Source organism: Gopherus evgoodei, chromosome 8 (genome assembly GCF_007399415.2).
Source record: "Gopherus evgoodei ecotype Sinaloan lineage chromosome 8, rGopEvg1_v1.p, whole genome shotgun sequence".
In the NCBI taxonomy this organism is placed as follows: Eukaryota; Metazoa; Chordata; order Testudines; family Testudinidae; genus Gopherus; species Gopherus evgoodei.
The window spans coordinates 54,284,708-54,311,176 of NC_044329.1; the positions used below are offsets into that span (position 1 = coordinate 54,284,708).

Genomic DNA, 26,469 nt, shown 5'->3' on the forward strand with positions numbered 1-26,469 from the left:
AAGATCTTTGTCCAGATCTGGACATCTCTATCTTCACCTCTCAGTGCAATGTGTTCAAAAAGTTGATGATGGTCTGGGTAGCCAACTTGAGACAAGCACAGCTGCACATACTGCCACTTGAACCATCTACTGATGAAGGTGCAGTTAAATGAGGTGATGGCTTACATCTGTCCACAGTCACTAAACCATCCTGTTCTTGGCACATCATTGATTCAGAGTGAAGCAGCAGAACTTTTTGACTTATCTCAGGAATTCTTAAATCTGGGATCTCTGAACCAACCTAAGTCTTGTGCCAGCGCTTAAAGAAAAATTCAACAAATTCATGCCCTTCACAATTTGCAGCTAGTTGACATGATGGTAGTTTGTGGAAATGATTTTTGGGGCAGTACTCCACCTCTTTCCCCTTCAGAACTTTCTAATCAGGGCATTGGTAGTAACAGACTTAGAATATGTATCCTTATTGAAAATCCTAGATATTAGTCTGTCTCTTCAGTGGTAGTCTCATCTCTTTAAGGACAACCTTGGGCAATTCAAATAACTGTCACTTCACTATCGGGTTGGAAAGCTCATGTAACCTTGCATGGCACAGGGCAAGTGGTGACCTCAGGGATCAAACTCCTGGAGGTGTGCGGAATGTACTAACCAGCTTTCTTCCAAGGGTCCCCCTGCAAATTTCAGATATCCATTAGGAGAGTGACAACAAAACCATTATGACTTAACTCAAGTGCCAAGATGGAATAAAAAGTAAGAGCCTAAACAGAGATTAGATTCTTTACCTGAAACACCTGTCTCTTTTCTTCAGCGCCATATACTTCAGTGGCAAAACCAGCATTCAGGTTCACTTGCAAGCTAAATGAAGGAATAAAGGAGCAGGACTAGCACACCATTGATCAGATTCTATGTAAGTGTTTTCATACGTAAATAGACTGTTTGCACCTAAGTCCAATCAAAAGATAATCAAATTCTGCTCGTGGCCATGGTGCCTATAGGCCAGAAGAGTGGGTGCCCAATTATTCTCTGTCTGAGCCTCCAGGGTCGTGCCTTTCCCCTCGTATCCAGTGTAGCCAGAAAGATGCAGCTAGGGTTGGGATTCAGTAATTTGGATCACATCTTACTGATATAGGTACCCTTTCCCAGCCTGATTTGTATATGTATCAATGAGTGGGAATGACGGTTCTTCATTATCTCTATTTATAAAGAGCAGCTCTTTTTTTTTACTACTTTTATTTACCATGCAGATGTCTTTGCCAGTGAGTAAAATACTGAGGATGGTTCTACACTAGAAGGATTACATCGGCTGCAATATAGAGTGTCTGGTGAAGATACTCTTTGCCGATGGGAGAGTGCTCTCCACGTTGGCATAATTACTTGGATAGTGCTTAGGTCACTATAACTTCTGTCGCTCAGGGTGGTGTCTTTTTCACACCCTTGAGCAATGTAAGTTAGATCGACTTAAGTGATAGAGTAGATCTGCCCTGAGAAAGTTTGAATAGATGGGATTATTATACATTTCCTAATAAGTAATTTTTCTTTCCTTAAGGGATGGAATCAAGATAATGTATTAACATACATCTGTTGCAGAAAATTTCACTCGTATGAAAGCAATCAATCTGAATTTTAATTGCTTGGATAACAATAGAAGGTAGAATTCCCAAAGTCAATCCTACTTTTCTTTCTTGAATAAACACATGGCTGAGTACTTTCCTCTTTAGTGCTTTTTATTCTCTAGAGCAGTGGTTTTCAAACCGTGGGTCATGATTCCAGAATTGGGTCGCGGAATAGAAGGGACTGGGTAGCAGCTGCTCTGGTCAGCACCACCGACCAGGCTGTTAAAAGTCCTGTTGGCGGTGGCTGCCTCGCAAAGGCAGGCTAGTCCCTACCTGTTCTGACACTGCGCCTGTGCCCCGGAAGTTGCTAGTAGCAGGTCTGTCTCCTAGGCAGCAGGAGGAAAGGGTGCAAAGGGCTCCGTGTGCAGCCCTGAACACCGGCTCCGCACTCTGGCCAATGGAAGCTGGGGCAGGGGGGTTTCCTGTGAGCGGAGAGCAGCTTGCACACCTCTGCCTAAGAGCCAGACCTGCTGCTGGCCGCTTCCAGGGCGCAGCGTGGTCTGCAGAGCCAGGACAGGGCAGGCAGCCTGCCTCTGCACCCCTGCTGTGCTGCTGACCGGGAGCCGCCTGAGGTAAGCCCATACCCCAAACCCAGAGCCCCTTCCTGCACCCCAAACCTCTCATCCCCCAGCCCTACCCCAGAGCCTGTACCGCCAGCCCAGAGCCCTGACCACCTCCCGCAGCTCAACCCCCAGCCCAGAGCCCCCTCCTACACCCTGAACCCCTCATTCCCAGTCCACCCCACAGCCATCCCCCCAAACCCTCTACCCTAGCCATGAGTTCCTCCCACATGCCAGTCCCCTCATCCCCATCTCTGTTGGGTCGTGGACTTCAACAATTTTCTTCAACTGGGTCACCAGAAAAGAAGTTTGAAAACCACTGCTTTAGAGTGCAGTGATTCCAGAGCAAAAACCTTATCACTGATTTAATCAGTTGTACTGCAGCTAGTTATATTATGCTTTTCAGCTGGGGCCAGGTCTACAATACAAACTTAACATCAGTATAACTACATCACTCGGGTGTGAAAAATCCGCACTCCATGAGCAATGCAATGATACCGACCCTCACCCCTGATGGAGACAGTGCTATATGAATGGGGCAGCTTTTCCTGTCAACATAGCTACTGCATCTTATGGGGTGGATTAACTACGCTGACAGAAGCATAGCAGTGTCTTCACTAAAGTGCTATGGTGGTGCAGCTGTGCTGCTGTAGTTTAAGTGTAGACCTGCCCCGAGTTCCAGAAGAAACATCTGAGAATGTATTAACTGCTTTTCATTGAAACTTTGGGTCCTTTTCACTTCAGTTATTCATATAATGAATTATAAATTATCAAGATAACTTCAGCTACCAATATCCACACCCATGAGTTTTTAACTTTTTTAAATGTGTTTAGTTCCTTTAGCTGGATTCTGACTAGGTTAGATAATAAAGTTTTGAATCATTTGGATGAGACAGTGCAGGAGGGATTATAATTGGGCATGGGTTACTACTCGCTATAAAGTTGCATAACAATTTCCGTTATTAACACTTATTTTAACTCACTCTGATTCTCTAAAACTTTCACCTTTCCAGATGAAATAATTTTTCATACTTGGTCTCTTCCCAGTCTTTCCCTATCTTAAACCTTGATTACACTAGAAAACTGAACATTTGTTAAAAATAGTTAGTTATAGATTCCATTGAACTGGTATAGAAAACAATTTAAATGCCAATGTAGAGCAGATAGTTTTCAATACCATTCAAGAAGTCTCAGTCATTCTTATAAAATATTGTTGACAATGGGATTGAAATGGTACTTAAACAGTTTTTCCTACCAGTTCAGAAGGACATCTTGCTTAAAATCATTTTCTGTAATGGTTTCATTTCTTAATGTAGACTTAGCTGTAGATTCTCTGGACAACTTGGTTTGTTTCAAGGTTGAATCAGGTTCCCTACTCTAGTGCTGGGAGATTTCCAGGTGACTAGCAGGAATGATATTGACAAAAATTGTGATCCTTTTCTACAGATATTGGAGTACCCTGGTGCCTTTAGAATGAAGATTTAGTATTATTTGAGTTGGAACTGTATGTTTGATGCAGCATAGCTGAATATTTGGCCTGAGACTGCTTTGGCTAGGTCTACTAATGTGAGTGGAACTGATAAAATGGGGTCATCCTTTTTTTTTCTAAATTTTAATTCAGTTTGTAGGTATTCAGTGAGGCCAATACTTGAACACAACAGGACTGTTCTGGTTCCAACTTTTGATGCACAAGATACTTACTGTTTTGAGATGTCCTTTCAAACCATCACAAGCCAGTCATAGGAAGTAATTTTGTATCCATGATTCTCAATTTTTTCTCACTTTCCAGGTAACTAAGATATACATTACTGATTTATTGAATTTTAGGAAGTTTGCTGTCATGCTGGAGAATGTAACCCCTTATAAAGGACATTTTCATGATATTACAGCATTGCCTCAATTAATGTTTTTGCATTTGGCTGTTGTTGAAAGCTGTATATCTTTGTTCTCTTCATGTCCACCAAACTGTGATGGCTATTCCTGTTCTTAAAGAACTTTGAAACAGATCATGCTTTACAGTTGGTCTGAGGGTAAGGACCACTCCTTTTGGATCCTTCTCAAAATTCTGTCTTTATATAGCACAAACAGTGGCACACAGTCCTCCTTTGCACATCTTTTTCAACCAATTTAGGGGTGGGGATTCATTACTTCTCCAAATTTACAGTTTTTCTTCAGTTTGGCTTTCACTCCTCCCCCAAATTGAGTTTAGTTTAATTTGAACTGAGAGCTTTTGAGGTGGCACCTAAGTTGCTCCTTGCTTTCTCTGCTCAAGCATCAAGATGATGGATCTAACAAAGACAGTGAAACAGGACCAGATTACCCTGGTACCTGGGGGACAGGCTAGATTCCAACAGACACCTCAGGAGTCAGCCCTTTGGTTGGCATGTCAACTGGGACGCTGTCCATTGGAAGAGTAGGCAGAAGCCAGGAAGGCTCTCACATTTCCTGTATCCTCAACTAGAGCAATCATTGATAGCATGCCCAGATAGCATTAATTCAGTAGCTGAGCTGATTTTCATGCCCCTCCCCTCCATTGCAACTGAGGACAAGTACTATGGGACATCTAATAAGTATCATGTCTTTAGCACTCCCATTCATTCAGCATATCCCAATCTCACTCGTCCAGTAGGTAATTAAATATTTCATCTTCTTACTGGCAATTCTGTTCCTTGACTCTCAGCAAATGTCTCCCAGGATGTGTGCCTTAATGTCATGGAGTGGTCAACTGTCCTCCTTCCCACTTCTAAATTATGCATGGGACAGTTATATCTGCCCTCGTAAATTTGATAACCCTCCTAGTTGACCGTCAGTTCAGCCTCTTAAAACATAGGGGATTGGCAGTCTTCTTGAGGGCTCTGCAATGTAGGATGCCATCCTCAGACTCTGCGAAAACTGTGTAAGCAAAAGAAACTCCTGGTATCGGTCAGTCTCTCTCTTCTCCTATACCAGCCCCAAAGGAAAAGAACAACAAACCAAAGACACAAAGTCCAATTGGTATTTTGAGCTTGAATTCCCAGTTCAGCCTTGATCTGTCAGCACCAATAAGCAAGTATACTGCAGGAAAAAAATTAAAAAGATCGAGAACATAAAAGCTTCTTCACCTTTATCATTCTCTTCCTTGCCCTGATTATCAGACTTGCACATTGAAGTGGAAGAAATAAAAATGGAGGAAAAACTTAGGCTGTTTCCATCTTCATATGACTTTTCAGTAGAAAAAGAGGAAAGTTTCTTCATCCAACCCAGGTGAAGCAGAGGGGAAATGGCAATGGAGACACTGTTGCTTCCACAGCTATTCAAACCCTGGAAATTCAGTATGAAGCTGCAGGGGAAAGGGATTCTTGAGTACGACAAGCAAGCAGCCTGAAAACACTTGCCATTTTTTAAAAATAGCAAAACAGATTACAGGTAACTCTAGAAGCTCTAGCCTCTGCCTGAAGATGAAGATTGTAACTGGACCAAAGAAGATCCATTTCAGGATATGTGATTTCCCCATCAAAAAGAGAGAGAGAGAGAGAGTTTCTTCCTAAGTGTCCCTTACCAGTAGGGTAAATGAATGATTATCTTTGAGGTGGAGCAACAAAACCTCTTGTAAGCCTTGAGATCCTTGGCCTCAGTTATTCTGCTTCTCTAGAACCATCCTAGCTTGGACTCTAATGAGCTTATACTCTACTCCGAAGGTCAAAAGGCTAAGGGAAGCACTCCAGAAAGTTTTCTTAAAATTACATTTGTCTCTGTGCCACTGGACTCATTTGAACACATGGAATCAAAATCCCCAATACTGCCTCAGGAAAGAGGGATTATAAGAAAGATACTGAGAGCCATATTCTTATCTTGGCTTCAGCAGAGCTGTGCTGATTTACACCAGATGAGAATCTGGCCAAGAAAGAGCACACAGCACTGTTCCCAATCATTAGCTACAGAAAGGGCATTAAAACTAGAACAATCATGTTGATGTACATAAAATAAGTATATGGAATAATACAGATTATCATACAGGAACGAGCAGAAATGCAAGCCACACAGCATAAAACTTTTTTGTTTCCCTGTATTTCAACTATCTATCTTGTGGAATCGCTTTCAGACCTGATAAAGAAACACTAAATAAAAGTGAATAGCAATAGCACAAACTCCTTAAAGGAAAAGAAATGGATACAAAGGAACAGGAGAAAATAAAGATCATTGTCATAAACTCCACTAAAAAACAAAATTCCAAATGTCCTACCATAACTGAACTTCAGAAACACCTCAAATGGTCAAAGAATCCATTGCCTTACTAGAAACTGCTTACAAATTCAAGGAAAATACATCCAAAAAAGTAAAGAGCACTGGAAACATCTGGATGAAATGGTCATTTAACACTCCCTCGCCAAAATAACACTGAAACTACAATCCAAGATTAAGTTAACCAGGGAACAGCAGGACAAATCAAAATTCCAGAAATTTAATGAAGAAGAAAAAGTAGTCCATAGTTACGTAAAAATATTTAGAAAGGAATGAAAGAAAAGGAGAAGGTGAGAGAAATGCAAATATAACAATTGCAGCATTCCCTGCCACAGAGACCAATATGTGCACCCATGAGAAAAATCTCAAGACATAGTAATATCATGTGCCTCCTAATAGAAATAAGATGACTTAAATGAAGAACAAAATCCATGGAACTATAAATGACTATCTTCCCAAATTCCCAAGCAACCTGACTCCCAAGACGACGCGGTCCTGGCGTGCCAGAGGCCGCTACCAGCCTCACGCCGTCCACGGGCACCTCTTAACGGTTTCACGCCCTCTTCCCACAGTTCCTCTGTCAAAACTCACAGTTGTTAGATAAACATTATATAAATAGACTTGAATGGAATATGCCTAAATGAAAACTACCTAATTTCAGGGGAAAAACTAGTCAATCACATCTGCCGCTATTGACGAAGTAAAACAAATTGTATTGAGACAGAACCGTACACATCCTGGATTGGACATCTAAATATGCACACTGGAATTAATGTTCAAAGAAAGGTGGATAAACATGTAGATTTCCAAGTACCCATTGCAAGATAATGAAAAATTATCATTCATTAAAGCCACCATTTCACCCAGAGTCTTTCCTGGATCTGAGCTTTTTATTGCAAGGCTTGTGAAAATCTGAGGTCTAGAATTTTGACCTTTCAGGGCAGTAATAGGAACACTTCTACCATCAAGCATCACATGCCACTATCCACAGGCTATAAATACTGCATCTCCAGAATTCAAGCCCAATCCTTCTTATCCATAGATGGTGAATGCGTTTCTAGTGTTACTATATTCTGTCTCTAGCCCTATATGTCTTTTCAATTCCCACATTCCAGTTATTTTCCAAAACCTTTTTGCCTCCACACACCTTTTGCCTGGGTGCCGTGTAGGCATTGGTTCTTCTTTTTTCTTGACATCGTGCAATCTTTGCTAGATCTTTTCTAGTGTTAATTCATTGTTTTTCCTGTTACTGTTTATGGTGTCACTTTTTTGTTTGTTTTTAGCAGATATGTATTCCAAGGAAGAAGGGAGGGAATTTACGTTCTTGAAGGCTTGTTCATATGACAGATATGAAGTTGACAGCCACACGTATTGTCTGTCTAGGCTCACCTATCACCTATCACATAGCGGTAGGGAGAAGAGCAGTGAAACTTGGCCCTATCTACACTGGCAAGTTTCTGCGCAGTAAAGCAGATTTCTGTGCTGTAACTCCTGAGGTGTACACACTGCTAAGCCACTTCCTGCACGGAAGCTGCGCAGTTATAGCACTCTTTAAAAAAACAAAAAAACACACCCCAGTGAGAGGCGTAGAGCTTTCTGCACTGGGGCTACAGCACCGCGGTGCCAGTGTAGACACTGTGGCGATTGCAGTGCTGTGATTGGCCTCTGGGAGGTGTCCCACAATGCCTGTTCTCACCTCTCTGGTGATCGGTTTGAACTACTACCCTGCCCTTAGGTGACCAACCGTCATCCCCACCCCATACATTCCTTTGCAAATTTGAAAGTCCTTTTCTTCTTTGCCCGGTGATGTGTGCAGTGGTCTCAGCACATCTTTCCAGGTGGCAATGCCTGCTCTATGCACCAGGCAATCCCCCGCTTGGAGCAATGCTGAGCTGCTGGACTTCATAAGAATTCTGGGAGAGGAGGCTGTGCAGTCCCAGCTGCACTCCAGCCATAGAAATTATGATACCTATGGACAGATTTCACGATGCATGATAGAAAGGGGCCATGACCGGGACACATTGCAGTGTAGGGTAAAAGTGAAGGAGCTGCAGAATGCCTACCACAAGACATCGGAAGCATACTGCCTCTCCGGTGCTGTGCCCATGAGCTGCTGGTTCTACAAAGAGCTGGACATGATACTCAGTGGCGACCCCACCTCCACTGCAAAGGCCCTTGTGGATACTTCGTTGGCTTGTGTGCCAGTCGAGAGTGGATCGAGTCAGGAGGAGGAAATCTTGGATGAAGAGGGAGAGGGGAAACCAGAGGCACAGGATGGCTCAGAGACCAGAGATGCATGCAGTCAGGTGCTCTTTTCTACCCCAGAGGAGCCTAGCCAGTCACAGCAGTCAGATCTTGGTGATGCGCAAACAGGAGAGGAGGGCCCTGGTAAGTGGATCTGATTTTGGGAATTGCTGAAGTGATTTATTGGGGGCAGGAGGGCTGCAGAAAGCAGGCTTGTCTCCCACCGCATGCCTAGTCTGAGCGGCGGAACAGGCTGTTGCTAGACTCCCTCTCTTCATGGGAATCTCCCTCGGGTCTCCAGGAACCTCTTATGGAGATACTGGGCAATCTGCTGCCGCAGGTTCCTCGGCAGAGCTGCTGTGTTTCTTGCCCCATTAATGGTAACTTTCCCATGCCAATGTGCGGTCCTGGCCGGAGGACCATTGCTGCACCCAAGCAAGCTGCATAGGGGCCAGGGTGGAAGCTACAGTCTTTGAGGAGACCCTCCCTTGATTCTCTGTTCACCCTCAACAGCGAGAGATCTTCCATAATGATCACATTCTGTGGAAAGTGTGGGGACAGAAATGATTATCAGGCCCCCCCTACAGTGCTGGCTCTCCCCAAGAGCCACGTGCCCAGTGTACAGCAGGGTCTGGGAAGAGTGATTTTACCCTGCCCCTGTGGCTAGTCACCATTTTGGGGGTCTTGTGGCTCGTGTGCTTGCCTGGGGTCAGCCAGTTAGTGACAGGTGTGTGAGTACTGACTGTGTTTTAAAGCACTGAATCAGTGTTGTCTGTGTTGCAAACAATACTGCTTCTGTAAAATGCTGCATTTAAACTTCACAGAAATGACCTTGAGAGCCCAGCCTTCCTCTTTGTTATCGGGGGGCAGAACGGCTGCACAGAGTTAGAAAGCGGCCACAAAGAACTAAAGAGGACTTTCTCCGTGAAGTTATGATGCACTGCGCTGCCGAGAAAAAGGAATTGAAGGAGTGGCGGGACAGTGAGAAGAGGGAATGAAAGGAGAACATGGCATACCAGAAAGAAGCCATGGAGCGGCTCTTAAAGGTTATGGAGCACCAAGCGGACACACTCCAGGCGATACTAGCTCTTCAAACGGAGCAGCTCCGCGCTCACCTGCCCCTGCAGCTGCTGTCACAAAACTCTTTCCCAAGTACCCCCACCCCAACTGCCAACACACGGTTATCAACCTCCTGGTTCCACACTCTACCTGCAACATTCCACTCCTCCCAGTCCAGCAGTGTGGACTCCTACCACCCACTGCACTCAACACCCATCCCTCTGCAGTTTGGCCCTGCTGAAATACAGCACCCGCTGCATGTACTCCAAAGGAGAAGGTTGGATATGATCCCTGGCCATAAGCAAATCTGTAACCATCTCAAGACCCCTCCTTCTTTGGACGTCTTCTCTTCCTCCATCCCTCTCCTTGCTGATGTATTCTTGTCATTTGACACTCTCCTCTGGTTGCTGTCTTTTAATAACAGAATTGTGTTTGGTTTGAAAGCAATCTTTATTCTATTAAGTGAAAGCAAAAAGAGCACTGCAAAGCAACATGCAGTTATGTTCAACCCCCTTATTGCATCATGTGCCCCAGTTACCTCCTAGCATTACAAGCCCTGCAATCCCAAGCATAGCACCAAATATTAGTGGCTTTCAGTTTCAAATTGCTGCCTCAAGGCATCCCTGATCCTTATGGCCCCACTCTGTGCCCCTCTAATAGCCCTGGTTTCTGGCTGTTCAAACTCAGCCTCCAGGCGCTGAGCCTCTGCAGTCCAGCCCTGAGTGAAGCTTTCACCCTTCCCTTCACAAATATTATGGCATGTAGAGCACGCGACTATAAGCATAGTAATGTTGTCATCTGCCATGTCCAGCTTCCCATACAGGAATCACCAGCGGGCTTTTAAACGGCCAAATGCACACTCCACAGTCATTCTGCACTTACTCAGCCTGTTGTTGAACCACTCCTTACTGCTGTCAAGTTGCCCTGTATATGATTTCATAAGCCATGGCATTAAGGGGTAGGTGGGGTTTCCCAGGATCGCAGTAGGCATTTCGACTTCCCTTACCGTAATCTTCTGGTCCGGGAAGAAAGTCCCTGCTTTCAGCTTCTTGAACAGGCCAGTCTTCTGAAGATGCACGTGTCATGCACCTTTCCGGACCAGCCTACGTTCATGTCTGTGAACCGCCCACGGTGATCCATAAGCGCCTGGAGAACCATTGAGAAATACCCCTTGTGATTAATATACTCGGTGGCTAAGTGCTCTGGTGCCAGAGTTGGAATCTGCATGCCATCTATCGCCCCTCCGCAGTTAGGAAAGACCATTTGTGCAAAGCCATCCACAATGTCATGCATGTTGCCCAGAGTCATAGTCTTTCAGAGCAGGATGCAATTAATGGCTCTTCACACTTCCATCAACATGACTCCAATGGTCGATTTTCCCACTCCGAACTGGTTAGTGACCAATTGGTAGCAGTCTGGAGTAGCCAGCTTCCACAGTGCAATCGCCATGCACTTCTCCAACAATGGGGCAGCTCTCATTCTCGTGTCCTTGCGCCGCAGGGCTGGGGTGAGCTCATCACACAGTCCCATGAATATGTCTTTACTCATGCATAAGTTCTGCAGCCAATGCTTGTCATCCCAGACGTGCATCACGATGTGATCCCACCACTCAGTGCTTGTTTCCTAAATCCAAAAAGCGGCATTCCACTGTGGTCAGCACCTCCGTGAATGCCACAAGCAATCTCATGTCGTAGCTATTTCATGTGGTGAGATCAATGTCGCACTCCTCTTGCCTTTGCAGTTTAAGGAATAACTCCACTGCCACTTGTGATGTGTTGGTCAGAGCGAGCAGCATACTGGTCAACAGTTTGGGATCCATTCCTGCAGACTAAAGAAACAGGACGTGCAGTACACAAACAGTTGAAAGATGGTGCCAAATACAGACAAGCACAAGGATTGCTGGGATACGAAGCATTGCATCACGGGGCATTGGGACAGGACCCAGGATGCACTGCAATCCCCTCCGCCTTCCCACAACTCTTAGCAGCAAAAGAGGAAGAGGTGCTCTGTGGGATAGCTGCCCAGAGTGCCCTGCTCCGAATACCGCTGCAAGTGCCACAAGTGTGAACACGCTATTGTGCAGGTAGCTGTCAGTGTGAACACACAACAGCGGTTTTCCTGCTGAGTGGTGCTGTAACTGCTGGTGCTGTAACTTTGCCAGTGCAGATGTGCCCTTAATGATCAGATGGTATTCTGTACTCTTAAAAAGATGTGGGTTATGCCTTTGATCCTTCTTGAGGCATTCCAAGAAGACTACTTAAGTCTGGTAGAAAGGCTGGCTTGGAATGCTTTGAAGAATTATTTCTTCAGTAAAACCTGATTCAGTCAGATTTCAAAGTGTTTGAGACTCCATGCTAGTACTGCCCATGCAAGTCTGAGGTACCCATTTAAAAAATGGTACCATTTTATTCTTAATGCATGTAAAATGGTGCTTTTTCATGAACCCTGACTCTTCTCCTCTCCCTCACTTTTCTTGGACTTGGAAGTCTGTTCTTCTGCTGCCATCAGCTATTCCTTCAAACTCCTCCCTCGACGACATTCCCAGCTGATCTTCTTTGCTCCTATCTTATCCTCCATGCATGCTTCTCATTCACCACTCTACTCATTTGGCACATCTTCTCAGACTTCAAATATACCAATGTCAAAAACAAACCAGCCTTGCCCTGTCTTCATCTCACCTCCCTCCCCACCCTCTTCACCTTCGTTTTTCCATTTGCCAAAGATTCCTCTCTCTTTCCTTTCCCATCTGTTTAGGTGCCCTCACCAAGTCTTGAAACCTTCTCTGCCAAAGGCACAGCTTCCATGTGATATATTTTATGCATGTCAAAATATCAAGGATAGGGATGATTTACATAGGGAGGAAAAAAGAATATAACAAGTTATAATGGAATAAATTTCAGGAAAATTTTTAGGCTGACAATGTCAGGAGGATTTCCTTACACTGCAAAATTTTTAGTCCGTTCACAAGTTTTCAAAGGGAAATGGTAGAAGGCTTATGGATTTAAAAATCTAGACTGAACACAACACTAGAATACACACTTAGGAAATGATCCTGTGTTGTCACAGGAATGGTCTAGATGACCTACGGGAATAATAATTTGAGATGGGGAGGGAAAAGCTATTTACAGGAGATCTGATCTAAAATCTTTGCAATATTGCCTTTGCAGTTGGATTATGTTGCCATGATACTGTCTCCTTTTTGTAAAGGGACATAACTTGATAGTGCTCAAGTCATGTTACTTGCTTGGCAAAGGCAGAACTTTAAATATTTTAATGGGGACCACAGTGGCTGGCTTTCTGTTTAGGTTTCTGAGATTTTTGTTTGTCTCTAATCCTTTTGAAATTTGTACTTTGCATCTGAATAAATGGCTTGGTGAGGGTCCGTTGCTAAAATCAGCTGAAATGAAATATTAATTAGGCAACGCTAGAGTGGTGCTGTCCTATGATATTAATCTTCATAAATAGTTTACAGTTTTTGAATTTTATTGTGGCAAGAAAAATGTACTCACTGATTTATATAAGAAATGTCATAATATCAGACATGCGTTATAGGAATGATATGCTGCTCTTGTGTGGATTATAATCTTGAAATTAAAGGTTCAGTCTCTTCAACTGGCAAATCCAAATATTCCTTTAAAATGTATTTTCTGTTCTTCTAAGATACTATTTTTAAAGTCAGGAAAAAGTATTGCTTTCGTCCTTACTTCTGCAGTTTTACTGGATACCTGTTGTGACAAAGTTCCTCCTCTACCTTGGTGGGTCCTGCGCTTACTGGCGGATTTGCTCGCCTCAGAGATCTTCCCTTTCTGGTGGAACCCACAGTCCGGGTCAAATCCTCCTTTGTCTGATGAGTTGGGAGGTTTGGGGGGAACCCGGGCCTGCCCTCTGCTCCAAGTTCCAGCCCAGGGCCCTGTGGATTGCAGCTGTCTAGAGTGCCTCCTGTAACAGCTGCATGACAGCTACAATTCCCTGGGCTACTTCCCCATGGCCTCCTCCAAACACCTTCTTTATCCTCACCACAGGACCTTCCTCCTGGTGTCTGATAACGCTTGTACTCCTCAGTCCTCCAGCAGCACACCCTCTCACTCTCAGCTCCTTGTGCCTCTTGCTCCCAGCTCCTCACATGTGCACCACAAACTGAAGTGAGCTCCTTTTTAAACCCAGGTGTCCTGATTAGCCTGCCTTAATTGATTCTAGCAGTTTCTTGATTGGCTGCAGGTGTTCTAATCAGCCTGTCTGTCTTAATTGTTTCCAGACAGCTCCTGTTTGTTCTGGAACCTTCCTTGTTACCTTACGAAGGGAAAGGAGACCTACTTAACTTGGGGCTAATATATCTGCCTTCTGTCACTCTCCTGTAGCCATCTGGCCTGACCCTGTTACACTGCATAATTTAGAATTTACTAAATTAGCAGCTTTTTTTTATCTTGTAAACTTTGAGGAAATAGACCCAATGAATTAAAGTTAATTATTTTTTAAAAAAAGGAAAAGGTTGTGAATCTATGAAAAGCAAAGAAATTCCGTTTGAAGGCTCTGATTGTCCTTAATTCACCTTGTAGCTGGGTATTGCAGTGCTTGTGGTATGGGAAATTAAATGTTGTATGTTTAAAAACAAACACAAAAATGCCTCAAAGCAGATTTATGGCTGAGCAAGATACTGCTTAAAAAAAGGTTAATATAGAAACTGGAAAAATATCTTTAATTATAGACAGGGTGAATGTTGCTTTTATGCTAATATAGAAAGACCATTACTGTAGTCCAGATGGATAAGCCTAGCAAATACATAATGTAGATAGCAGTATTTAAAATAAGAAAAATATAAGATGTTCAAAATATACTTGATAACTTGCCCAATTTAGATAATTGTACTTATTTAGACTCAGGGTGGATTCGATTGGGTTCGCACTGCCCAACCTGCCGGAGCAGCTCCAGCCAGGTCAGAGACATCCTCCTCTGGCCATGGGGGGTGGTCACAGAGGTTACTTCCCTGACTCCCAGCTTCCTCCCCGCCCCAAACAAAAATTTCCCCACAAGTTGCTCTCCCGGCCTGTCAAGGTAAGCAGCTGGCACGCCGGGACACTTTGTTTACTTAGGTTTACCTCTGTGCCTGCGAATGCGTGAGGTAAACGAACCATCTCACCCAACCAGCGGCTTATCCTGATGGCCTGGGAGCCAAAGTTTGCTGACCCCTGAATTATAGGGTTGGCTTATGAATGGGTTATAAAAATTTTCCATTTTTACTTCTCCGTCTTGGGGGGGGGGTTGTCTTATAAACGAACTGGCTTATGATTCATTTCTGTAATTTTAGCTGTATCATTTTAGGATTTTTTAGAAGGTGGTTTACCTGCTTGGTCTCTTTCTTTGTCCCAAGAGGGAACCAACAAAGAGAGCACAAACAAAACCTTCCCCCTCTTCTCCTTCCCTCCTCAAGCTTTGAAAGTATCTTCTTTCCCCATTGGCCCTTCTGGTCTGGTGTCAGCTAGATTAATTGAACTGATTCACCACTTACAGGTAAGTGATTCTGTACCTCTGGCCAGGAGGGAGTTTGTTACCCTTCCCTTTATATTTAACATCTCTGGAGACACAAATCCACAGTTTGAGAACACAAAACTAAGCATCTCTGATGGTATCTTCTAGACTGAACACTGAGTCCCATTGCATGGATAGAAAGATTAACCTAAATAATCTATACAGAAGCCCCTGGAACTCCATAAAATTGGGTCCCTAATTCATGAACTATTGGAACTAATTTACAAAACTATTCTTAATCATTACATGAATATATTGTCTCATACTATAGAATGCCTATTCCATGAGGCATCTAATGTTTTGTTCAGGACAAGTTAGGTGAGAAGGACTTATCCACCATATTACTGCCTGGTGTGTCTGTCTCTGCAGTGCAGCATGGCATGCTTTCCCTTTTAATTTGATTTTTCTTTCCTTGAAGGAATACTCAGACATTTTTCTCCCTTTCTCTTTTATTTTACTTCTATAGTCCCCTCCCTTTGCTGAACAGTGATGGCATTGGTGTGTTAGACTGGCTTCTTTCCTTCTGCAGTCTCCCCAGATCCTAAGCCCGCAAAGCCTAGTGACAGTCATCCCAGAGAACTTCCAGTGACTACCTTTATAAAAGCCAAAATCTTCCCTCAAAGTAAAATGAAATAAAATAAACATAGCTGGGCTTGATTCTCTGCACCCATTCTCACAGAATTAATCAACAGGGTTGACAAATCAAAATGCTACAAGAAAAAGACAAAGAAGGCAGTATAGCCATCTTCAGAATGACACCTCAGATTCTACTATAGGAAGGAGATTTGTTAGAATCTGACTCTGAATAATCAGATTCCCTCACAGAACAGTCTATTTCCTCATGAATATTTTAAAACCACACTAACCTAGTTGTACCTCCAGAATAAACCAAGCAGAAATCCAGTCTCTCTTTATAGGGGAAATATTTTCCCTCCAGCTCAAAAATTGAAACATATTTCCTATCAGTGCAGTTGTTGAGGAAGTGATCAGTTCAGAATGAAAATAGCCATTGAAAGAAGTGCTTTAATAGACATCTCATGAAATATTATAAATTCCAGGATATAAAAACCTACCTACTGTTTGGTGCAGATACCAGGAATGTGGCTGTGATTGCTGAGGCAAAAGAAATAGTCATGCCCATTGAAAGATTCTTCCCCTTCCCTACTGACAAAGTGGACTGAAAATAGAATTTTCATTGTGTAGGAATAATTAAGCCACGGATGAATCTCTTCTGTCTGGCCATTTATTTTGCTTGAATATATATAACATGATTTAGAGGACCTGCTCCCACTGAAGGACAAAGAGACAGCCTTTCTTAACATGAAATTGGTCACCTCATACTTCAAGGAAAATGCCACTGTGGATTCAATCACATTGTCCACCTGGTCAAACGCTGTCCACCTGGTCAAACGCATAGAGTGCAGTTACTAGGACATTCATTAATCCTGTCTGGAGAGCAGACGAACAAGCAAAACAAATTGTGGCTTCCATTTCTTTTTGCAGCTGAAAAGGTGGTAGAGACTAGGCAAGGTGTGTGGTAGAAATTCAGAAAAGGAAATCTTTCTGCTGTAGGGTGCCATAAAAGGGATTTCAGACGGTTTCATTTGTTTTCTACTATGATCACTCCAGGATCAACAGAAGAGGTCAGACACAAAACATTGGAAGATATGGAAACAGGAATTTAATGGGAGGAAAGTCCTGGCAGGAGCATGTGCAATCCTTAAACACAACAAATGCCCAGGCTCTCTACTTGGGAGAAGCAGCAGATCCCTGTCTGACTAGGAGATCTCTCTTTCTTTCTCTCTCTTTTCCCCCTCTCCCATGTGAAAGAACTCCATTGTAGACAGACGGGTTCTTGTGATAGAAGAGCAAGGGTATTTCAGTCTGAAAACTTCCCAAAAGATTGCTGCATTACAGACATTTAAAAAAAAAATCTTCAAAACAAACTGGATTGTTCTTGGCAGTAGAACCACAATTTTCCATTGGGACTGTAGAACCAGTTCCCCAAAGGAGAAGTTATCCAACTTCTCTTTTACTATACAGAAAAGGTCTGGAGTGATCAGGCCCTTATTGGACATCAAAGATCCTCAGTTACAGGGGATTCCAAATGGAGACTCTTTCACACTGAGTATTTACCAAAAGTGATTTTCTCATTCCAGTTGGGTGCATGGATGTGTCTCAAGATTTGCCTTCTCTCACTCATATTATCATTAGAGGCCCTATATTTTGACCAAAAGTATTTCCTAAAGGTTCTAGTCACTCATTGCCCAACTTTTCTCTGGGGAATGTCAACGTAATGCATTCCTGGATCACTTGCTCATTTGTAATATGAATGAGAACCACAGAGAGAGAGCTTTGAGAACACTACAGGAACAAAGATTTTTCATCAATGATTAGAAAAGCATCCTACTTTCCATTCAATTCTACAGCTGGGAGAAATTGTTTATACTTCCAAAGGCATCATGTATCTATTAGCAATCAGGCTGACAAATTAAAGTCTGTAATCTCAAAGGTCCACTTTGGAAATACGTCTGGTCTCTTGTTGGTACTATGTTAAGAGTATACAGTGTATTGTATATCGATATGAAATTAAAGAATGTGTGTTCTTATATTTAAAGCCCTAAATGGTTTAGGTCCTCACTATTTGAGAGTCCTCCTGCCTCTCTGATGTACTCACATCTGTTAGTCATGTGAGATGGTTCCTGGGATGGGAGGGGGTTACTGGGGCTGAGGAAGCCTTCTCAATGTGATTATGATAAAACACCTTATGAGCTGAATACAATAGTTGTATGTTAATTTTGTTGTACCAATAAAGTGGAAGCCTACTGGAAGCATGGAGTAGTGCTTGGTTTTGATAAGTTATGGTACTATGTCCGTGTTGTTAAAATTGTGTAAATGTTTAAAGGGCTTGAGAGAGACAGTAATAAATTGAAACAAATGAAGCTACTTTGCTATTTGGCCATTTAATAATTGGCAGATTGTCAAATAATAATTGGACCAAATTGTCAAAATACAAATATTCATGCAAACAAACTCTGTTGTATGCACTTAACCCCAGATTTGTGCATGTAGATAAAGGATTGAGCAGATGCAAAACTGTGCATACTGAAAATCTGAGCTATACTGTGTAGGATTTTGCATTACTTTTGTGAGGTAGATTTTATGTGCTGTGTGCATGTTGTGTGATGTAGACGAGGCAATTGTTGTTGGTGCATGTACCTATACAATTTGGAAGTAAGAAATTTTAACTAGATCTGCTCCTTCAGAATTAATTGTAAATAAATAGCAATGGAGAGTAACATTTTCCATATAAAATCCTGGTGGTAGTTGGGGTGGAGATATTATGGAAGGAATCATAATTTGATAGTTCTGAAAATCTTTTTTTTCAGATACTAGAAATTAGAAATAATTTGTTAGAATTTAGAAGTAAATGAATTATTAGGGGCTCTATTTTTAGGTTTAAATGAGAAATGAGAAATCACCTGTTTTCCTCTCATGACTTGCTGCCATGTTACCTAGGTTGTTTGATGACATGACATTCTGGGCTAATTACAAGGCCAGTGGTTCACATTTTCAATGCTGGCACTCCAAGAAATCTCTTAAATAAGACTGGGTATCGTGGATAAACAAGTAACACAACAAAGGGGCCATTCTAGTTTCTGCCACTGCAACCATTGGAGAAGATGATGGCCCTCTCAGTTTTGTTGGTAAACTTTTTTTTTAATTTAGTCTACAGTTTAATCAAACATACTAGATTATGTATATAAGATGCAACTGTCGATGCATATCAGTTAGGTTTTTTTTAATAAGCGTCCTGAATAAATTACCTTAAACCAAATCTCTAAACATGTCATCCCTCCATGCTTTTCAGACCACATGTAAATCTAAAAATAGAACTTTGAAACTCACCAAATTGCTATTGTGTTATTTCATCCTCTTAAAAACACAACAAAACAAAAAAAATACCCCAAACCCTGAATTCAACCAAAATCAAACCCTAAAATCAGATTTTGAAAATTTAGGAATAGTATTTACTTAGTAAACAATGAGATTTTTTTCCCATTTATGTCTTATTTGCATCCAACCCAATAGACGCAAACATACCAAATCAGTCTCGAAAAAGTTGAACTCTGCATATTTGTTACCTCAGTGCATTATTGCATTTCATTGCCAAAATTAAAGAAAATGAAGATTTGAGTACCTTGAAATGTATATAATGGGTCGACAACCTTTCAGAAATGGTGTGCCGAGTCTTCACTTACTAATTTTAACTTAAGGTTTCGTGTGCCGGTAATACATTAACGTTTTTTAGAAGGCCTCTCTGTCTATATTATATAACTAAACTGTTGTTGTATGTAAAGTAAACAAGGTTTTCAAAATGTTTAAGAAGCTTCATTTAAAATTTAAATTAAAATGCTGATCTTATGCCCACTCATCCCGCTGCTGCACTGAGGTTCTGTCCGCCAGCTCCTCCCAGCCGGGGTCCTGACTGACAGCCTCGCTTAGCCTGCTGCCAGTCTGGGGTCCTGGCCCTGCTCACATATCTTCCCCTTGTTTGAGCTCATTTTCTTCCTCTCTCTCTGCACTGAGCTGAGGGTGGGAGTGCACTGAGCACAGGGCTGGGGGTGAAGGAGCAGGCTGGGGGTTGTGCAGGATCTGGCCAGGAGCTAGAATGAGGGAGGGGCTCAGGATTGGGGCAGGAGGTTTGGATGTGGAGCGCTTACCTGGGACAGCTCCCATTTGGTGTGGGGGGTGCAGGTGGGAATGTGGGTCTGTGTGCAGGAGCTCCCGTTTGGTTCTCAGAGTGGGGGTGGGGATGTAGGTGTATGTGCAAGAGTTAGGGCATGAGGTGTGGGGGGTGCAGCAGTCAGAATGGGCTGGAGGTGTGTGAGGGGGTGCAGGAGTCAGGATGTGGGATGACTGGGTATGTGTAGGGGGTGCAGACATCAAGGCTGGGGTTGTGGGAGGTGCAGGGGTCAGGGCAGAGGGCTGGGGTGCTCCCAGCCCCTTGCCATGAGCGGCTCGCGGCAGAGGGCTGGAGGGGGATATGCCCCGTCCCCAGCTCTTCTCTGCCTCCTCCTTGGAGCAGCAAGCACGCTGTGGCTCCCCTCCCCCTTGTAAGGGCAATCTGCTGATTGGCACAGGGAAGGAGAGGAGGAGGGGCAGGAAAGCAGCGTGCTGGGGGAAGAAGCGGGGAAGGTGGGAGCTTGGCTGCTGGCAGGACCAAGCTTCTGCCTCTAGCCTGCCCCCACTGTGGGGTTTTGGCCACCAGCTCCTGCCAGCCTGGGGTTCCTTCACCCACGCCAGCAGCAGGCGCTGAGTGGGACCGGCGCTGGGACCTGGGCTGGCAGGAGCCGGCAGCGGGCTGATCGGCTCAGCCCACCACTGCATGCCATCAAAAATCGGCTCGTGCCATAGGTTGATGACCCTGGTATATAACCATGTCTGTCTTTGTTTTGTATCAACCATGCTGAATATGCTGATGGCACTCAATAAACTATAAATATTATAAACTAATTGTCATCCTCATATTCTAGGAATTGTCAAGTTGTGGGTGGAATAAGAAAGAGAAGTACAGTTCTGCTCCAAATGCAGTTGCCTTCACAAGAAGATTCAACCATGTGAGTTCTTATTATAGTAATGGCAACACGATTGTATGTATCAGTGTTAAAAATCATCCAAGTGGAATGTTTAATCTGTATATTTTTGTCATTCATTGCTAAATATTTGGGGATTGACTGCCTGTGATCTAAATGGCTTGCTTAGGTGCAACAGTGTGATTACTTTAGTCCTGTTTGTTTCTATTAAGCTTTTTTGTTAAATAACAAATTTTGATGATTAAGAGAAGGAAAAGATATTAAGTAGGTTTTCTCCTGGATGTTTGCTGTACATTTCCTTTCATAAGGTGGTCTGGGTGAAGGGTTTAGTGTAAAAAGGGTTCCTGATGCAATAGAAACATTTTTCCCGTCTATAAGAATATTTAGTGTCTTTTATTTGTGTAGCAGTTCTTGTCCCAAAAAACGTGGTGTTGAATTCCATCAGAATGGTTCCATATTTACTGTGCTTCTGAGAAGACTGTTGACAATGTGGCTAGATGGTTATATACTGCTGTTAATCCCAAGTTATGAAAGGCAGTGGAAATCTGACCACTGAAAACATTTGGCTAAAGCTTGTTACAAATTGCAAACAGCCTGTCTGATTGTGCTAAACTGACTTGCCAGTGAGTCTCCTGTTTGACATAATTTATCAGCCAGAATGACCTGAAGAAGAGCTCTGTTTAGCTCAAAAACTTGTCTTTCATCAACAGAAGCTGGTCCAGTGAAACACATTACCTCACCCACCTTGTCTCAGCCAAAATGTCTCCATTTGCTCAAGCTTATGAAAGTCAGTTTGTGGTCTTTATTCAGTTTTTATTTTAAAATGCAACTTCTTATATAAGTCCCTGATACCATGTTAAATACTTTAGTTGTCTCAACAATTACTTGAAATTAGGGCTATCAAGCAATTAAAAAAATATCGTGATTAATCGTGCAATTAATTGCACTGTTAATAATAGAATTCCATTTATTTAAATATTTTGGATGTTTTCTACATTTTCAAATGTATTGCTTTCAATTACAACACAGAATTTAAAGTGTACAGTGCTCACTTTATATTTATTTTTGATTACCAGTATTTGCATTGTAAAAAACAAAAATAGTAGTATTTTTCAATTCACCTAATACAAGTACTGTAGCGCAACCTCTTTATCATGAAAGTTTAACTTACAAATGTAGAATTATATACAAAAAAACCTGCACGCAAAAACAAAACAATCTAAAATTTTAGAGCCTGCAAGTCAACTCAGTCCTACTTCTTGTTCAGCCAATCACTCAAACAAACAAGTTTGTTTACCTTTGCAGGAGACAATGCTGGCCTCTTCTTGTTTACAATATCACTTGAAAGTGAGAATAGGCATTCACATGGCACTGTTGTAGCCGGCGTCACAAGATATTTACGTTCCAGACGCGCTAAAGATTCATATGTTCCTTCATGCTTCAACCACCTTTCCAGGGGATATGTATGCATGCTGATTATTGGTTCTGGTTGACAACAATCCAAAGCAATGTGGACTGATGCATGTTTATTTTCATCATCTGAGTCAGATGCCAACAGCAGAAGGTTGATTTTTTTTTTTTGATGGTTCGGGTTCTGTAGTTTCTGAATTAGAGTGTTGCTCTTTTAAGATGTCTGAAAACCTGTTTCACATCTCGTTCCTCTCAGATTTTGGAAGGCACTTCAGTTACTTAAACCTTGCGTCGAGTGCTGTCGCTATCTTTAGAAAACTCATATTGGTACCTTCTTTGCGTTTTGTGAAATCTGCAGTGAAAGTGTTCTTAAAATGAACAACATGTGCTGGGTCATCATCCGAGACTGCTATAACATGAAATATATGGTAGAAAGCGGGTAAAACAGAGCAGGGGACATATAATTCTCCCCCAAGGAGTTCAGTCACAAATTTAATTAAAGCATTTTTTAATGAGCGTCATCAGCATGGAAGCATGTCCTCTGGAATGGTGGCTGAAGCATGAAGGGGTATACGAATGTTTAGCATATCTGGCATGTAAATACCTTGCAATGCCAGCTACAAAAGGGCCATGCAAATACCTGTTCTCACTTTCTGGTGACATTGTAACTAAGAAGCAGACAGCATTATCTCCTGTAAATGTAAATAAACTTGTTTGTCTTAGCAACTGGCTGAACAAGAAGTAGGACTGAGTGGACATGTAGGCTCTGAAGTTTTACATTGTTTTGTTTTTGAGTGCAGTTATGTAACAAAAAAAATCTAGATTTGTAAGTTGCACTTTCATGATAAAGAGGTTGGACTACAGTACATGTCTGAGGTGAATTGAAAAATTCTATTTCTTTTGTTTTCATTTTTACAGTGCAAATATTTGTAATAAAAAATAATATACACTTTGATTTCAATTACAACACACAATGCAATCCTAGAACATAGAATATCAGGGTTGGAAGGGACCTCAGGAGGTCATCTAGTCCAACCCCCTGCTCAAAGCAGGACCAATCCCCAGACAGATTTTTGCCCCAGATCCCTAAATGGCCCCCTCAAGGATTAAACTCTCAACCCTGGTTTTAATACCATTGAGCTAAACATTCAATAATATTTAATAAATTCCAATTAATATTCTATTGTTTAACAGTGCGATTAAAACTGCAATTAATAGCGATTAATTTTTTTGAGTTAATCGTGTGAGTTGACTGCGATTAATTGACAGCCCTACTTGAAATAGCTATATCTCTGGGCGCCTTGAAGCTCTATTATACTCCAGGTTGTAACTTTTTTTTATAATGCCAAATTTTTGTATATCAGATGCAGTAGTTCTCCCCTCTGTTGGAGTCTCTCAGAGCTCCTTTCTTGAATTGACTATAGTTCATTAAATTCACTTCCCCCCTCCATGCAGAGAGAAATATGCAACAACTTTTTGCTCCCCAATTATGAATTCCACAAACTGGGTTTTAGACCAAACAAAAACAAGTTTATTAACTACAAAAGCTAAATTTTAAATGATTATAAGGAATAGCAAACAGATCAAAGCAGATTGTGTTTTGTTTTATTTGTGGGCAATCTAAGATTAATATACTAAAGAAATTGGTTACAAGTAGCAAATTCTCACACTAAATGATGTTTCAGGGAGATTACAGAGACTTGCTTTCAGTTTAAAACTCCAGATATTCCTTTCAGAGGCCAAACAACCTCTAGCCTGGGCTCAGCCCTTCTCCCCCCAACCCCCCTCAGCTCAGTCTCTGTTTCTCAGGTGTTTCCAGCAGCCTTCTTTCTCAGGCGAAAACAAACTACAATGATGTCACTCCCCTGCCTTAAATAGTTTTTGCATATGGTGAGAATCATAGAATCATAGAATATTAGGGTTGGAAGGGACCTCAAGAGGTCATCTAGTCCAACCCCCTGCTCAAAGCAGAACCAATCCCCAGACAGATTTTTGCCCCAGTTCCCTAAATGGCCCCCCTTAAGGATTGAACTCACAACCCTGGGTTTAACAGGCCAATGCTCAAATCACTGAGCTATCCCTCCCCCCGCTTTGTGTCCAAGTTTCATCCTCACCCCCGGTCAGTGGAAAAACACTGGTATTCCAAGATGGATTCCAGTACCAGATGGCTTGGTGACATGCCTCTGCAGGGCCATAGCAGCCATGATTCGGAGGCTGTTTTCAGCATCCCTGGGAAGACTTCACAAGAAGGTGGGAGATTAGCATCTTCAAAGACCTATTGCTCTCTCTAATGGCTCTTCCTCACAGTAAGCCATCTAGACTGTTCGATTGCATTCTGTCTGGTGGGCTTTCCCCCGGAGTAAACACAATTGTAATATTCCTAACTTCAGATACAGAAATGATGCATGCGTACAAGTAGGATAATCTTATTCAGTAAATCATAACCTTTCCAATGATCTCACATGCTTTATCTTGCACAAAATATATCATAATCATGCCATATTCATATCATAACAATATATCTGTGAAGAATATAGGGGCGTGCACAGGCAGTTCTATGTCAACTTAACTTTTGTCGACCAAACTTTGCAGTGTAAACATAGTGTAAAGTTCTCTGATGAACTTTAGTCTACTGCACATGATCATTGTTGCTTCCAAAATACTATCAGCAGACCAATACTGCTGAAAAGCATCTGTAAGTGATTTAACACTCCCTTTGCTGCCACAATATGAAAGCTGCCTTTCTTTTGAAGGCATGTGGGAAGGAGGAGGAAAACTAAGACTTGTGTACTGTTGTGACGGGATCTCCGGAGTGCAACCTGAAAGTGGAGTACCGCTGAGCCCTCTGTCTTACCAACCAGGGTTCCCTCTCACACTGTGATGATGTGACAAACTGCAAATTCCTCCAGGTCTTGCACTCACACAAACATTCACAAGCAAGGACACATCCAGCTGAGTTACATGAATGCTTTCACAAGCCACCCAGGAACCAACAATAGAGAGACTCCAGCCAGTCCCCACCCCAGCTTCCCAGCCTAGGACTCCAGAGCTGTACCATCTTGCCCTTATCAGAAACCTGATCAGTGTAAGTTCATTACCCAGTCCGCCCCTCCCTCAGTGCAGAGAGGACAATCCACCAGCCCCTGTTCCTGAGCAGATTTTCTTTTATACTTTAAACAACACACTGTTTTAGGGTTTTTATATAGAGAGAGATTTTAAGTGATTATAAAGAATAACACACAGATCAAAGTTGATTACCTAAGAAATAAAAATAAGAACACATTTTAGGTTCTATAGACAGACAGGATTTGAGTCTCACCCTGATAGACAATACAAGCAAGTCATAAATCTTTCACACACAGGCTAGAAATCCTTTCAGTCTGGGACCACTTCCCCAGTTCATTCTTCGTTCGCCAAACGTGTTTTCAGGTTTCAAGTTGTGGGGGGAGTGAGAACAAATGATGTCAATTACCCCTTTTATAGCTTTTTCCCGCATGCTGGAAAGATTTTTTGCGGTGATCTGAGTCAAACAGCTTCCCTTGTGCACGTGCTATCTCAGTTCTTGAGGTAATCCTTGTTGGTATGTGCAGTCCCCTTAATGGGCCGTCAATGCTGACTGGCATCCCTATTGTTGTACCTAAAAGGCTGGTTGTGAGTGTTCCCAACCTCACAATATACATAACTTAATGTACAAATATAGCACATACAATCCAACAGGACATTAATGTTTAACGGATTAAGACTTTTAAAATACCACCTCACAAGGCATACTTTGTACAAACACACCATAATTATATCACCATGGTAAATATGGGGGTGCCAGGGTGTTGCTTTGGGGTACAGAGTGTCACAATTGTATCTCACAATTTCAGTGTAAATTCAAAGGTTAGAGAAAGTTTAATGAGATGTGTTATACCTGATAAAGACAAACTAGCAGAAAGGCAGTAATTGTATAGGTCATTTAATTTTAGCCTAGCTGAGTTAGGATGACAAAGCTCCTCAAAAAGACTAAACCAATTCAGTGGGGTGGGTGCCAGATGGGAGCTATTCTCTGTTGAATGGGGTCTGATGTGGGGTTTAGAGGAGCTAGAGCTAGAACTGCCATGAAAAAAGGAAGGGGGTTAGTTGTCCTCCCCTCCATGCTTCTTACCCTTCAGTCACAACTTCCTTCCCCTATTCTCTCCTGTCCGTCCACATAAACAGTCCACTCACTCACTCCATGTTAGCCCTATCATGTCTTCTAGT

The 26,469-nt window shown here is 42.4% G+C and overlaps 1 protein-coding gene across 6 annotated transcripts in view; it reads left to right on the top strand.

Annotated features, from left to right (window-relative positions):
- The window catches only part of RALGPS2 (Ral GEF with PH domain and SH3 binding motif 2), a 281,794-nt gene that overhangs the window by 79,171 nt on the left and 176,154 nt on the right, over nucleotides 1–26,469 (top strand). For all 6 annotated transcript variants that reach the window (XM_030571858.1, XM_030571857.1, XM_030571855.1 and 3 more), the window contains one exon: nucleotides 20,755–20,838. In XM_030571858.1, the coding sequence (XP_030427718.1) occupies nucleotides 20,755–20,838 (84 nt within the window). The remainder of the gene's footprint in view (nucleotides 1–20,754; nucleotides 20,839–26,469) is intronic.